The sequence below is a fragment of the Mycteria americana genome, chromosome 21, assembly GCF_035582795.1.
Source record: "Mycteria americana isolate JAX WOST 10 ecotype Jacksonville Zoo and Gardens chromosome 21, USCA_MyAme_1.0, whole genome shotgun sequence".
Lineage (NCBI taxonomy): Eukaryota > Metazoa > Chordata > Aves > Ciconiiformes > Ciconiidae > Mycteria > Mycteria americana.
The window spans coordinates 638167-653950 of NC_134385.1; the positions used below are offsets into that span (position 1 = coordinate 638167).

At 57.2% G+C, this 15784-nt stretch overlaps 1 protein-coding gene across 5 annotated transcripts in view; it reads left to right on the top strand.

Moving 5' to 3' along the window:
- The first annotated feature begins 7608 nt into the window (after window positions 1-7608).
- EPHA10 (EPH receptor A10) overlaps window positions 7609-15784 on the top strand; it is a 40590-nt gene continuing 32414 nt past the window's right edge. For 2 of the 5 annotated variants that reach the window (XM_075522061.1, XM_075522062.1), the window contains exons 1-3: window positions 7609-7726; window positions 9081-9145; window positions 10452-11121. In XM_075522061.1, the coding sequence (XP_075378176.1) occupies window positions 7609-7726; window positions 9081-9145; window positions 10452-11121 (853 nt within the window). Of the gene's footprint in view, window positions 7727-9080; window positions 9146-10451; window positions 11122-15784 lie in introns of those variants that run through there. The other 3 variants (XM_075522065.1, XM_075522063.1, XM_075522064.1) reach the window with 2 other exon arrangements.

Sequence of the window (15784 nt, forward strand, 5' to 3'; positions counted from 1 at the left end):
GTATGTAATCATTTCTATCACAGACCTCAGCTCTCAGAGGCTCAGACACCTGAGCTCTCAGTCTGCAATTCTGTCTTTCAACCGGAGTAAGAGAAGAAGCAGCAGAGGGGCAGTTTGAGCGAGAAGAAGCCCGTCTGTGCAAAGGCGGGGGTGCGGTGTCCTGCCCTGTATTCGGCACCGCCGGCAAAGCATCTCTGCGGGGCGGGACCCGCCTGCCCCGGGGAGCTGGGGCGTCTCGCTGGCCGGGAACCCCCCACAGCCCGGTTATACCTGCGCTGCGCACGCCTTCGTCGCGAAGGTCTGCGCTCGCTGCCAGCAGCAAAGGGGCAGAGCGGCTCCGGGGTCCTGCTGGGGATGGGACGGCGTCGGCCCCTGCGCCTGTGCTCATCGGCTGTGGGAGCGCAGGTCCGTATTTCTGATCCTGCTGCTCAGAAGTGACTGAATGGGTGGGGCAGGACACAGTCCCAAATTCAATATGTTTACTTTAAGTAATTGGACGATAATTAGCACTAAATTACAGTTGGATTCATCTGGCGCTCTAAATTACTTTTCTATTGGCACCAAATGGTTTCCTCTTGATCAATGCCGCCCCGGTGAGCGTGGGAGCCACGGCCAGTGGCCAGTTAATGGCGACTGCCACGACCCGCAGGGGAGGTGCCGGTGCCCTGGCTGCCGTGCTCGGGGCGTGGCGGGGGAGCAGTGCTATGGCCAAGGGAGGGCAGGCGCCGGTGCAGTGGGCCGGGGGCCGTGCCGGGCACCACGACCGGCTGGGAGAGGAGCTCCTCTGCCCCTCTCCTCGCGACCACCAAACCCCCACTGCTCCATGCGAAATGCCGGAGCCACCCGCCTGCCGGGACGGGTTTGCTGCCGTTTTCCCATGTGTCTGCCGTTAGCAGGTGACGCCAGGTCTCCGCACCTTCACACCGCCTTTTCTGTGTGCTGGCCGAGCAACGCCGGGGCTGGAGTGACCTTTGAGAGCGGAGCCAGAAGCACCGGTTCACTCAGCGAGGAGCAAAATGAACCAAACCCTCCCCATGCCGGGACAGAGCTGAGCAAATGCAAACCGTCATTTTCTCCTGGGAAAATTAAAAAGTAATTATTTCTCCTCTGTGCGTTCCAGCCCTGCGTCGGCCCCGCGCGAGGCTCTGAGTGCCGCTGCGGGCTGGGATGGGATCGGATTTGTCTGGCTTTGTCACGGCCTGGGCTCCCTCAGCTCTCCTGCCTCAGTGATTTATACACCATTGCGTGACTGACGCAAACCTCCTATCAGATAATTGATTCCCTTTGTTTATTTGTAATCCTTCGACATCTCCTTTCTGATACTAATTACCTGTCTGGGGCCCTTGCCCGGCCAGCCCCCCGCTGCGGGTGGGTTCCTGCCTGGCCCCCCGTGCAGAGCCCGCTTACGGCTGTGGAGGGGCAGGAGGGGTTGGGGGAGCCCGGGCAGACCCCCGGCAGCTGTAGGGGCTGCGGCTGCCCCGGATGGCAAGGAAGGAGAGCCCGAGGGCGCTGGGCTTGCCTTCCCCCAGCAGCTGGGGGCTGCCCTGGCCTTGTGCTCTCAGCGCTGGCTACAGCTCTGCCACACACCCCCGTCCCCACGTGCCACCGACACCGAGCTGCACGGCTGTGGGTCTGAGTCCCCCGCGAACGGCACAGGGAGTCTAATTAATGCATGTAATAAATCTGCAGAATTATGTGGCCCGTCTGCACTTGTGCATCCGTCGGCTCTTCCTTCAGGGTTAATTACATCAGATAGCTCATAAAATAGGTGCTTTTTCCCTTACAGGGGCGTTGCGACTGGAGCTGAAGGCAGCACGAGGACTCGCTCCCAGCCTGGGCTGGGGCACCCTGGGACGGCCGGGTCCCGGGAGCGGTGCCGAGCAGGCACGGCACTGCCTGGGCCGGGGGCCCCTCGTAACCCCTCGTGCCCCTCGACGCCAGAAGAGGTGAGACAGAGCGTTAACTTGCCGGCGTTGGGTCCCTGTGGCTCTGCTGCGGGCCACGCGCGGTGAGCCCTGGACCCCGATGGGAAGTAGGGGCCGGGGCCGCTGCCCGGCGGGGCGCGGGGCTGCGGCGCTGCCGCACTGCTGTGCGCGGACGGTCCTGCCCCGCGCCGAGGGGAGCAGGCGGAGGGGCGGGAAGGGCACGGGGCACTAGGGGAGACCCGCTTCTGCACAATGGTTTGCACTCGCCTCGCGCCTTTGCCAGCGGCTTGGCTCCGCGCAGCAGAAGGCACGGCACGGCACGGCATCGCCCTCCGCGAGCCCTCCTGCTGCTCCCAGAGCGCGGTTCGAGGTGGGGAGAGGGTAACGTTTTCCACGCACGACTCCTGAGCTCAGTCAATGCCTTGGTTTGCCCTTCAGATTCTGTCACCAGATTGCAGCGCCTGGATCCCTCCTGTCTGGTTCTAATTAATAGCATGTGATAATTTGTCTCCGGTGGAGTTGGAAGTTAACGCTGAATGGATCCTTGCCCCCAGTGAAAGGCTGGGTTTCATATTGATGATGACAGAACAGAGTATTACTTATATAAGTATAATGATCTGGAGCTCTGGATTTTTCAGTATATGACGAATGTGAAGCATTTAAAAAAATTAGACACTTACTATATTTTACATTATTTTCTAGAACGTGGATCTCTGTGGGCTGCCTAGAAATCCATTAGCAAGAAATGTAAAGATGCTTAAAGACATTTACCCAGATTAGCTGCCTTTATGTAGTCAAGGATCTTTTATTCGATTACCTTAAAAGCTAAAGAGCTGCTGCAAAACATTTCTAGTAGAGAGACCCTGAAGCAAAGAGTACACATCTGACAGAAAAATTAAGCCATTATAAACAAATGCATAGCTCTGGTTGCTTTTATTTTCAGACATAGAAGGTAAAAGGAGTTAATACACGGAGTATTTTCCTTTTGCAGCCCACGGTGCAGGGCTGTGCAGCTTTGATCATGAGATTTATGGGGAAGCTTTACATTAACTTTTATTTTTGCTGTGATTTCTACCAGTTAGCAGCGAGGAGATGGTGCAGGGACGAGGCGGCGCTGTCGGCAGCAGGCTGTGAAAGCGCTGGCTGCGACGGAGCGTGGTCCTCCTGGGAAGCGGTGTCTGAGCCCCGGGCTCAGCCGGGGCGGCGGGCTGGCGAGGCGCCGATGGTACCCGGTGCGGATCGTTGGACTCGCACTAACTCTGCCGCTTTCCCGTGTGGGATATTTACTTAATGCCAGATACATTCGTGCCGTGTTGCCGCTGCCTGCTCTGGCTCCGGCATCGTCACAGCAGAAGCGGTAAAACTCGTCCTGGAGCATGTTTTTGTGACATGCCCAAAACAGCACGAAATTGCACAAATCCCTTGTTTTCTGTTGTAAGAAAATCCTTTCAAGTGTGGAAGAGAAAGGAGAGGTGCAAAAGCTTCCGTGAGGTTTCTGCCTGCTCCTTCTTTCTTCAAGGGCAGCTCTTACAGCCACATACCGAGGCCCACATCCTCCTGGCTCCTTTGTCCTTTAGCATAAAAAGTCGTTTGTCAGCAAAAGAAACAAAGTTTTGTTTTTCAGTCCAGCTCTGGCTGTCCTCCCACTGAGACTTTCAACTCTTTATCTCAGGAATTGATGGTCTCAGATTCTGATCCTCTTTCCTTGGTGTTTGTATTGATTTTTTTTTTCCAGGAGGGTTATTTTCACTGTGGTTTCAAAACTATCTTTCTGTCTCCACTTACAGCAGGTAATAGCTCACCTCGGCGAATTACACATTTTTCTGGGCCGTGCTGGCCCCAGCTCTTTGCAGAAGTTCCCCTGGCAATCTGGAGCCTGGATAACCACGCGTCTTTGTGTTCCCACTCTCGTCTCTCCAGGCTCACCCTGTGCCTGCGGCCGCACTCGGGAGTCGGGTGAGGGAAGCTGCCCGTGTGCTGGATGTGAGGGGTGACCAGACAGCCCGGGGGTATTCCTCTGCCTTTGCTTACAGACACTGGCCCCTCGTCACGCCGCTGGTGCTCGAGGAGATAGCTGGTCTGCCGTGCCGTCCCGGGCAGCATCCCCCTGCGCTGCTTGCTGACCTCGCGGGCCGTGTCCTTGCCGCTGGCTTGGCTGTGCCGCAGCCGGTCGTTGGGCTGAGAGGCCCGTCCCTGGTCATCAGCTGTGCTGATAATGAATAAATCCAATAGTCTCAACTTAAAAGGCTGCTCTGTTTCCTTCACCCCAGCAATGGCTTTTAGTCATCCAGTCTTGCCAAAGAAAAATTCATGAGATCACTTCCCCAAAACAACATGGTACTTCAAAATCGTAATTAAAATACCTCTGGCTGTTCTAATATTGAGCTTTCGTAGGTGCTTGGAATAATATTTCAGAAGAAGGGAAAAGCTTTGTACTCTATTAGCACGACATACCCTTCTTCTAGTGAAACATCTCTAACATCTCTAAACACCTCCATATACATTGAAAATACTCTTCCCGGTGTCACTCTTCCATGACGTGAATGCGTACACCTCCCGTGGGTCTCGCTGGTGAATGGAGCTCTCCCAGGGGTCTGTATCGATTTGCTTCGTGACATTAATACCTTCCAGTGTACCAGCAGCAAGATCCTGTGCATGAATACTAAATGGGAGGCTGTTGTGCCCCGGAGGCTGGTAAGCGAGATCCCGTATATTACACCATGTGAGTCGTGTGTCATAATAGAGCAATCTAGTCTTAAAGGGCATCTTTCAAGCACAAACTAGCTTTTTCCCACACTTGACTGATCACACAAATAACTGTGATTAAAGGTCAAGTGCCTGGGTTTTTCTATTTTACTCCTTAAAAATTTATATGCGAAAGAAAACCTAGAAGTTAACATAGCATGAAATTGTTATGCAGTTATGAGCCTTTAATGACAACTAAATGTCACTTTTCTTCCTGGGTGGCTTGAGAAATCTCCAGTAATAGCGGGTCACTTCTTCTGGTTTCCACTTGAGGAAGATTATAAATAAACCCAGTCTTTTGCTTCCCTGCCCTGTAATGGGATGGAGGGAGGGTTTTAACAGTATGAACTTGTGACCCCAGTCACCAGGGCTCTATCCCGGGTGCGCCGGGCGCTCCTGGGAGGCTCTGTCCCTGGGCTGCCGGCGCGGGGCGGGAGCATCGGCCGGGCTCGAAGCACCGGAGCGCTGCGGCAGCACCGCAGCAAAGCACCGGCCCAAGCTGAGCTCTCCCAGACAGAAAGAGCATTGATAAATGGACAGGGATTTTCCCGCTGGTCAAGTTAACACAGAGAAAAGGCAGGGGCCGCGCTTCCAGAGCGGCTGAGAAATGGAGGGAGAGCTGGAAACACCCTCTGGCTTCAGGCGTCCAGCTGGGCCGTCCGCCTCCCGTTACGGGTCTCTCCCCCGGATCTGCCAGACTACAACTAACGTGGTAGCTGAATAGCAGTTTTGGAGGCTGAGCTGGAATATGGGGGGCCAGTGCTTTGGGATGGGAGGGGAGTGCTGGAAGACATGGAGAGCAAGTAGAAATATTAGAGGTACATATTGTCAAATCCAATTGTGAATCCTCATCGTGCTTGAAAAAATGTTTCCTCCATTTCTGCAGAATGGCCACAGCAGCAGCATCTTCCCCTTAAGTGGCCAAGAGCCCCAGATTTCCAACAGATTTATACTCAGATGCAATGTCTCCCAAGCCTCTCGAAAGCAAACATGCCTTAGGTGTTAAAAAAACGCTTGGAAAGGCAAGATTCCTGTGGAATAGGTTAAAGAAACATCACGCTCGGGGTTTTCAGCTGGTACCTGGGTTGCTCAGGATTCCTGATCCTGCAGGGGCTTTCACATATGGCTAAAGGGATTCACATGGGTAGTCTCATTGACTTCAGGAAGAGAGTACTTAGAAGCTGGGGCAGGAGGCAAATGAACTGCAATCACCATATCTAATTAATCTTATTATGCAATGTGCAAATCTGAGTCTGACTGGCAGCAGGCTTCAATAGGAACCTGCTCCCGTAAACTTAGGCGTGTGTGAGGCACCGCAGAGCTCAGGCTTTAAGTGTCTGACGCTTCAAGGTGTTTAAGTGCAGAGCGTTTGTGCACACACGGCACTGCTCTTCCCCTGCAGCGCCGTGCCCTCGCCAGCTTTCGCATGGGCACATTCACTGGGCTGCTGCCCCCCAGCAGCCCTCGCCGCACCTCTCATTTCACGCGTGGGTTTTGGTTTAGCTGGGCGTGACCTGCTAAGGTCCTGCCTCTAGCGTGACCCAGCCCTCAGCTCTCCGTGTCCGGACACAGCCCTCCGCTCTGGGTGCTCCTCAGATGCCGAGCCAGCGTCTGAGTCCCGCACCGCCCTCACCGGGGGTTGCCAGCTGCGGCAGCGGGGACCCAGCAGCGACGGTGAGGGCTGGGGGTGCCCCTCCGCGGGGCTGCAGGGCTGCACGCAGGGCTTGGCCTGTGGTCTGAGCACCCACCCCCGTGAACAGGGGCCGTGCACGGGGTGCCGTAGCCCGGCCAGGCTGCGTTAGATGGAGACTCAGTATTTTTATTCCAGATTTGCCATGTTTTACATTTGACAGCGCATAATCACAGTGAAGGGAACATCCCACAGGAACAAGTGTTGCTACATAAGCAAGCTTTGGCGTCAGGGTATCAGCCATCAGGTGGGAAACTGCGGGGCGTTCAGCCTGACTAAATTTTGCAGGGACCTGCAACACCTACAAGGAGCGATAATCAAACCTCGTTGAGTTCCTCCCCCGGTGCAGGAGGCTGTGGGCCTGGCGGCACGCGCCTCACCTACAGCGAGCTGGGAATTGCCTCCCCCAGCCCAGCCGACCTCACCGCAGCCTCCCCGCGCTGTGCTTGCCGCCGCAGCGCTGCCCTTCGCGCGGGCCTGGCGGGACCCGCCCTGCCCGGGGCTGCCTTTTCCTGGGGTTTCTTGCTGGGCACTCTGACTTTTGTGGCAGCCGGTGGGCTTGGAGGACCTTGAGAGGAAGCTGGGAATCAAATTTCAACCCAGAAAGGCAGGACAGAGGGCTTGCCATAAAACTGGCGTTCCTGGGCACGGCATGCAGGCAAGGGCAGTAAGGAGACCTGCCCCGCTGCTCTCCCGGGCCCTGTGGTGCAGAAAGAAGGCCCTGACTCGCCACTGACTGCCTGTTAATGGCAGCAGGGAGCAAATGTCAACCGGTGGGGGGGCTCTCAGCACCGTTCATTATGGCCGTGACCACAAGGCCGCAGCGTCTCAGCATCAGCAAGGGCCGTCCGTGCCCCAGCAGTCCTTTGGCTTCCACGGGGAGGGCAGTCCCTGCCCTCAGCAGCGGTACTAGGCAGCGCAGAGCTCAGCCCCGCTGTGCTCAGCCCGTGCCGGCAGGCGCCTGCCCTACAGATCGTGCGAAGAGACACAGCTGGTCGGGGATTGGCCTGCAGCTGCCGTCAGTAGGCTTCAGCGTGAACGGCGCCCCCGAGCCCGAGCCCGAGCCCGCGCCCGCCCTCGCCCCGCCCCTTCTCGCCAAGCGCCCCGGCGGCCGCCGCGGATTGGCCGTGCCGGCCCGCGGCCACGCCCCGGCGGTGGCTGGCGGCGGCGGTTGGCGGCGCGGGGCGGGGGCGGGGCGCGGCGGCCGGAGCGCGGCGGCGGCGCGGGGCGCGCGGAGTCGGCGGCGCCATGGCGACGGCGCGCGGCGGCAGCGGCTTCCCCCGGGCGCTGCCGCCGCTGCTGCTGGTGCTGCTGCTGCCGGTGCTGGTGCTGCTGCCGGTGCTGCCCCGCGCCGCCGCCGAGCAGGGTGAGCCGCGGCGGGGCGCGCGGGGACCGGGCGGGTGGAGCGGCGTGGCCGTGTCCCCGGTGCTCCGGCGCTCCTTGGCCGTGCCGTGTCCCCGGTGCTCCGGCACCGCCGGCCGCGTCGTGCCCCCCGTGCCCGGCGGCCTCGGCGCTTGGTGCCGCCGCCCCGGCTCCGGCGTCGGCTGCCCGCGGCGGGTCGGGCAGCGCGTTGCGGTGCCCGGCGCCGCCGGGAGAGGCCGGCGCGGCTCGGTGGCAGGGCCGGCGGGTCCGCTCCAGTGCCGGCGGGTCGGGTTCGGGCGCGCTTCCCCTTCCTCCCCTCGGTGTCGCCGCCGGCCCCCGCGGGCGCGGCGCGGCGGTGGCTTCGTGGGGTGGATGTGCCGCCGCTCTCCGGGGGACCCGCGGGAGGAGCGGGACGGGGCGGGCGGGGGCTCGGCGGGTCCCCGCGGGGTGGCCGGGTCAGCCCGGAGGGTCCCGGAGCGAGGGCACTCGGGCGTCCCGGTCCCCGCCGTCCCCAGAGGCGCTGGGAGGAAACGAGCTCCTGCGGCGCCCGCTGCCCGCGCTGCGCTGCCGGTACCGGCACGCGGGAGCCTGGCCGGGGGCAGCGCTGAGCCCCGGGGCCGTGGCGCGGGGAGGCGGTTCAAGGCCCGAAGGTCTCCGTGCGCCCGGGCTGCGCTGACGTGGGCAGAGCTGTCCTGCCGCAGCGCCGGGACCGGTGTCCGGGAGCGCTCGGAGGGGAGGGACCGGCCCGGGATGCGCCCTCCGCCACGGGCATTATCTGGGGTCTTGAATCCGAGACGAGACCCAGCTTGCCGGGCGGGGATTGCTTCTGTCGGCTAGCTGGGGAAGGGTCGCGAAACTGTGACTTTGGGGGAAATGCCTCTTCCTGTCAAACAGAGAACTAGCAGGTGTGCGGGGAAAGGATGTAGTCTTTCAAGGAAATCCGTGTTTCAAAGCAGCGGCCGGTACCTTTCAGCTCCAGGAGGACGCACGCCACGGGCACAGTACAGTTGCAGCATTGGCTGGTGGTGTCGGAGGGATTGTCCTGCAGAGTGCCTTGGGAAGCTCTGCAGCCTTCCCTGGGACGTCGTCCTCTCGTTAGGTTAGGGTGCTAATCGCGTAACTGCGAGGTCTGCTCTGGACGCGCAGCCTAGAGCTCTGCAGCGCGCGATGACGCGATGGCTGGTGGAGTGGGGCGGGAGCTGCTCCCCGCACCCCGGGACCTGGCCCACCGCTCAGGCAGGCGGGTGTCCGGGAAGGGGCGCACGGCACCGAGCTTCCCAACGGGCGGGCCGGGTGGATGTTTACTGGCGTTTCCTGCGTTAGCGAGTTTGCTTTCTAACGTGTTGTCTTCCCTGCAGTTGTCCTGCTGGACTCCAAGGAGTCGCAAGCGGAGCTGGGCTGGACCTCGCACCCGTCAAACGGGGTAAGTGCGGAGGTGGGACCGTCCCTCTGCGCTGCTGGAGAGGGGCTGCCTTTTGGTGCTCAGCAGTGTTTAAAGTCCACGCGTGGAGCCAGTGGAGGGGGCTGGCAGCCACGGGGTCTCCTTGAGCTGCGGTAGGTGGGCAGCTCGGCACGAGCTGTCGTGTGATCAGCGCTGGGCACCCCGGGGAGCAGAGCGAGAATTGAAGTACTGGTTATGTGAGCGGTACAACCGGTGTGGAACAGCTCCTCAAAACGAATTTTACACTCCTGTAGTAAGCAAATAAACACCAGCCGGTTAAGGCTTTGTGTTGTAGTTTGCACGCCAGTGCGAGCTCCTGGGGATCAATTCCGGCTCTTGGAAGAGGGCTGTGGCTGGGGTGGGATCGTCGGGAGCTCTGCATCACGTAGGGTTTGTTTGATCAGGTCCTTGCTTTGCTGCCCGGGTCGGTCTGTAGCTGCTTTCAGGAGAGTGTGTCAGGAAACTGAGTTGTGTTCCTTGCTGCTTCGGGTTTGTTTTCCAGAATGGAAAAAAAACTGTTCAGAGGGAATAGTGATAGATCCTGGAGTCATCTGCGTTGCCCAGCTGTTAGTCTGCAGAAGAAACTCTGTTTTGGGTACATTTGGCAATCTTGCATAAATTTACCCCCAGAAAGAATTGCTTTGGGAAGTTGCCAGCTTGTCCTTAAGGCTGTGAGGGTTGAATCATCATTTCATTGATCAGAATCTCTGCTGGTAACTTTGGGGAAATACTGTTTCACTTGCAGTCAGAGGATTTGTCCTGTTCTAGCTAAAACTTCTCCTGACAGAGAAGCTGCTGCTTGCTGTTCATGAAGATATTTGTCCTTGTGTGATGGTGTGACTGGTGTCACATCTCCTTGGCCATCTTCTCAGGGTAGCCCAACCCCATCTGGCATTACCCTGTGTGGTAACGCTGTGCAGATGCACCTTCCCAGGGACAGAAAATCCGAGGAGCATGTGGGAGATAAAGGCTCTGGCTTTGCAGCAGATGATGTGTCCAGTTTCATATTGGACTGTCTTAGAAGGTCTGATGCCAGCGCCCTCTTTCTGGTTGTGTCTCTGCACCTCTGCAAAGAGCTCAGGTGGTCCAGCAGCACCGCTGTGTTACTACAGCTTGAGGTTTTGGTGGGCTGAGGACTTCTAGTGCCATGATATAAAGGCCTGTAGGTGGAGAGGCTTGTGGTGGTGGTGATATTTATAGCTATTGGTGTGTTTCTGCCAGGGCAGCTGGTTCTTGCTCACGGCAGCTCTCGAGCTGTTACAGCCCTTTCTCTGTGTTCTTTCTCCAGTGGGAAGAAATCAGCGGCGTGGATGAGAATTACAAGCCGATACGCACGTACCAGGTCTGCAACGTCATGGAGCCAAACCAGAACAACTGGCTGCAGACGGGCTGGATTGCCAGGCGTGATGGCCAGAGGATCTTCATTGAGCTGAAGTTCACCCTGCGGGACTGCAACAGCATCCCTGGCGTGACAGGCACCTGCAAGGAGACTTTCAATCTGTACTATGTCGAGTCTGACTCCGACCTTGGCCGTAGCGTCCATGAGAGCAAGCACACCAAGATCGACACCATTGCTGCTGACGAGAGCTTCACGCAGGGGGACCTGGGTGAGCGTAAGATGAAGCTGAACACCGAGCTGAGGGAGATTGGGCACCTGAGCAAGAGAGGCTTCCACCTGGGCTTCCAGGACGTGGGCGCCTGCGTGGCACTGGTCTCTGTGCGGGTCTATTACAAGAAGTGCCTCGCCACTGTGCAGAACCTGGCCGTGTTTCCGGACACGGTGGCGGAGACGGCCTTCGCGACTTTGGTGGAGGTTAAGGGCACTTGCGTCGCTCATGCCGAAGTGGACGTGGATAATCCCCCCAGGATGCACTGCAGCGCAGAGGGCGAGTGGCTGGTCCCCATCGGGAAGTGCACGTGTGGTCCCGGCTTCGAGGAGAAGGACGGGGGATGCAGAGGTAAAAGTGGCCGTTGGTGTCCTCTGGCAGTTTTTGTCTGTGTCAGTCCGTGTTGCTGCCAGACTGCTCCAGTCTGTCTGGTGCCTGAGCACAGCTCAGACAAGTGGAATTGCCTTTTGTCAGCAATATGATTCTTTTAGTTGATTGCAGCTCTCCAGCTAACAGCCAGGCCTTAATTTGAAGGGTGGCAATTGGGTAAATGGGGTGCGTTGCCGGTAGCTGCTCTGCAGCACAGTGTTGGCTGGGCAGAAGTGCCAAAGCTCTGAATACTGTCAGGCATTTCCCACAGCTTTATCTGTAACTATAAAATTACTCTAGAACATTAATATCCCCATTGTCATGCTTTAGACACAACTTAATAATTCGGTGACTTTACAGCTCGCAAGGTTACGTCTAATGGCAGCTGTAAAAATGGATATAACCTCTACCTTAACGTGTATCCCTCTAATGAACCTGGTGCTGTGACCACTTTGGTCTCGCTTTTAAAGGCAGGTGAGAGCCAGGCATGGGATCAGCCCTGAGAGTGCGGGCTGCCGTGCTCCTCCTCTCGGGGTGTGTGAGCTCTGAAAGGAAAGAGGTGCCGGGCTAATGCCTCCTCCCGGGCACCTTCCTGCTTCGGGCTGTGGTCAGGACCTAGTCCCAGCTCAGCGTGGTCTCAGCTGCCTCTGCGCCGAGTCAGGTGCCAGCGTGAGCCGGCAGTGGTCCCTGGCGAGTGGAGCGGGGCGGCGGGTGTGCATCTCTTGCCCCAGGAAGGGCTGTTCTCTGTCCGTCAGCACCCAGGGGCTTTTCTTCTCTGAAAAGTGTAATTGGCTATCAATTATTAACTGGCAGTGTGCATGGCTGCCCTGTTAGCAAAGCTCCTCTGGGGCAGAGGAGAGGTCAGACTGCCAGCTGGGACGTGTGAGAGGAGGTGCTTTCTTCAGTAAGGTACTCCTGAAAACACGCTTCACTGCCCATGCCTGGTGTCCAGGTGATACCTTGGACCTCTAGCTTTTCATCTGCTAGAAAATGGATGGAGAGGAAATTAGCTAGATAAGTCCCAAACGCGTACAGTTCCCTTGTGTTTAAGGTGTATGGTACGGTAGGAGAGCGAGCTTTTCCTGAGGAATCAGGTCTGTCCTTCAGGAGCTACTTGAGGCTTTTCAGATTTAAATTGTGCCAGCTGTGCCGCCTTCCTCCAGCATGTGGGAAGCCCTTCCCGGTGCTCCGGGTGGTGGCTATTTGCTTGGTGCCCTCCTTAAGAAGACCTTATTGAAACTACCGAATTGAAATCTCAGTGCTGTTCATTGCTTCAGTGGATGCGTGGCGGCTCGCCACGCTTTTCCCATCTGTTTGGAGTGGGAATTTACATAGCGAGTCCCAGAAGGCTTTTGCTAATGTTTCAGGTTTCTCTGTGTTGAGTTTAAATAATTCATATTCTCTAAGGAAAAATATCTGAAGTAATTTAATGGACGTAATTAAGTTTTTCCCCCCCTCTCACAGAAAGCAGGCCATTAGTCACTCTCTGTGGAGCAGCGTCTGATGTCTGGTCAAATATCCGAAAATACTTTTTAAGGGTAGAAAGTTTTGGGGTTTTTTTAGAGCCCTGCATTAGCACAGGACTAAGTGAATAATAGATTTCTGATGAAAGCATCTGGGGCTGTGGAAGTTCTTCAGCAAGGACAAAAGCCCTTGAGCTGGAGGCAGGTAAATATGGTGGGAGTTTGGGGATGTTAAAACAGCCAGGTGATGGCACAGCAAACCTGGCTCCGCTGCCGTGGCCCTGTGGCAGTGGCTTTGGAGGGCTCAGCGGGGGCGAGTCTGCTGGATCCTCCTTGCCTGTGAAACTTCGTGGCCGCAGTCTCTGTCGCAGCTCTTGTGGCCATGAGAGGTTGGACCCTGAGTTTGTTCGAGGACCGCTTTGGGAGCAGGGACAGCCCGGGGCTGACCCCCGTCCCGAGCCAGGGGCGGCTGGCGGTTCTCCAGGCTGTCTCAGGTGCCGCTTCGCAGCTCCTGGCTCTCCCTTATCCTTTGATCTTCTCCAAGGCCTTTCTGGCTGCGCCTGCAGCATGGGACGTGCTGGTGTCTGAAATCAGTCGCCTGTTCGCCCCACTGACTGCTGGGGTGGCTGCGTATCCGGTGCCCCCGCGGGGCCCGGCTGCCGGCCGGATCCGGGATGGATCTGGGGTGGTGCTTAGGGCCAAGTGCATGGCGCAGCTTCTCGGGTCTAAATCAAAAGGAAATCGGGCGGCAGAAGTGGAGGAGAAGTTTCCCCGGGCCATCTCATGGCTGGGCCCTGCCTTCCGTTGTGCTCTGAAGCCGGGGCACACGACGGTGTCCTCTGCGGGGACCGGCCGGTGCCCCGGGGCTGCGCTCGCCGGGCTGAGGGGCTGTGTGAGGCCCTCGGCCAGTCTGACCCCAGCCCGGCTGGCTGGGGGTGGTGGTGGGGTTTGGTGCTGCTGGCGCCCTTGGCACGGTGCCGGGGCCGGGATCGGTGCAACCGGGCAGGGCTGTGCCTGGTTGCAGCTCTGGCGGCAGCCGCGGAGCAGCCGCGAGGTGTGGGAGGTGTGGGCTTCTCTGCGGGAAGAACGAGCTTTATTTCCCACGACCTGGTGAAGCTGTTTGAACTAAATCATAAAGCTGGTATCCTTGTGACCGTGATTTAAGTGCTGAAATCATCCTGCTGCCGAGAGAACATTTGTAACCTCACACCGAAATTAGGAGAGATGAAAAAAGACTAATAGGATTTATGGCACTGCTAATTACTGCTGCGAGAAAGCCGAGCCTTTTTACTGTCCGTCTTTCTGTATCGCACCACTTCTCTGAAGAAACCCCAACGTACCTGACAGGCTTCCATGGGTTTGCGCGTTTCTGATGAATCACTTCGCTGATCGTTGAAATGCAGCCATCTCCAGGGTGGAACCGAGCAGCTTTAGCATCTGCTTAACATCTACTCTCAAATAAGAGGAGAGGTTCTGTCACTGTAAATACATTTAGCCTGCTTTTCTTGTCTAATGTATATCTATAGCCAGATGCTGGTCTGCGCTTACTCTGATCTTAAAGCCCATTTCCAGCAGATGCACGGCAGGCAAGTGAGAGCTCCTGTTGCACTGTGGATGATCACCTGTCTATCCCTATTTTCTTTTCGGTGGGCTTCTCAGCACTGATGTCTTTTTACCCTTAATTTTACCAGGTGTGAGCTGTGGCCCCTTCATGCCATTTACTTTGTGGTGTATTGCAGTAGCTTTCGTGTAAATGAAACTGTGATGTGGAGGATCTGCCTGACACTTGCTGTAAAGTTGTCTCTTTCTGCTTCATCTTTTCCATCTGATCCCTTGTAATAGCTGCAAGGAGAATTTCAACAAAGCCCAAGGTTAATATTTACCAGCCAGATTTGCTGCAAATGAGACAACTTCAACCAGACGTTGAATTAATATGATGGAGACCAGTTTCCAAAAATAGCTGACAGCCACTCTTCTTTGACAGAAACGTAAATTTGTGCTGTAGCTAAGTTTCCTTCTCAATTTATTTCCCTCCACTTCTGACAGCAGCGGCGGGAGCCGGCTCTGCGCTGCCGTTGTGCGGGGGAACGCCCCTGCGCTCTGCTTCCCTTCGCTGGCATCGCCCGCGCGGGACGGCCGGGCACCGCGCTTGTTCCCGTAGACGATGGTCTAATTAGCGGGCTGTATCCCTTGCCTATGCAGGGATGACATTACTGAAACCAGTTTTAGGGAGGAAATAGTTTCTAGTGCTTTGTCAGGATTTTTAAGTGACGTTTTAAAGTGTGTTTGGTGTGGGCGGCCGGGCCAGGTTTGGCACCTCCGGTGCTCTGGGCCTGCAGCGAGTGGGCAGCGAGGGAGGGCCTGGGCCTGGGCCTGGGCCTGGGCTGGGGCGCTCAGGCCGGTCCCTGGCCAGTGCCGCTTCGCTTCCATGGCCCAGCTGAACACGTGCAGGCATTTTTCTTCCCCTGCAATAAGCAGCGAGCATTGCTGCTTTGCAGGGAAGGAAAACCTCACACAAGAAGTCGCCTCAGCGACTTGCTGTTTGTGGCAGCCTGTGGGCATGAGGAGCAGCTGCTGATGTCCACAGTGGCTGTTTGAAAAGGGGAAGAAAAGAAGTTCCCCCCCTTTTCTGCATTACTGAATTGATTTTTGAGCAGCATGTCGGATTCAACATGCCACGGACGGGGCACAAGGAAGATTTACTGTATCTCACTTAGGGAGAAAGCTAGAGAAGATGATAGCCCTTAGACTCGCTCTTTTGCACCTTTGCTTATAAAGCCTGTTGGTCTTCTGGGCTCTCCTGAAAGGAAACTTCAAGGATAGAGAGGGGAAGGCGGTTTCTGTTGTGGGATTTTTCCTTTTCCTGCCCCCTTCCTGTGCGTTTGTGATAGACCAGCGCGAGTTACCAGGCTCGGCTTGGCGGATTTGCACGCTTCGTCCCACTGGGTCGGGTATCCCTGCACGTTTCTCCCGGGAGGGCGGGGGCGCGCGCTGGAGAAGGCTCCGGCACGCGAGGCCGTTGGCACAAGCCTGCGCGCCTGCCTCCGGGGGTTTTCCTCTGGCTGACGTGGACTGTCGTCGGTCTGTACTGGGTTCATCCCCGGCAACTTCTGCTTAAGGGACTTTGGGGGCCTTACAAGGCGAGCTGGCACAGCTGCTGGTCTCGAAACGTGGGGATAAGA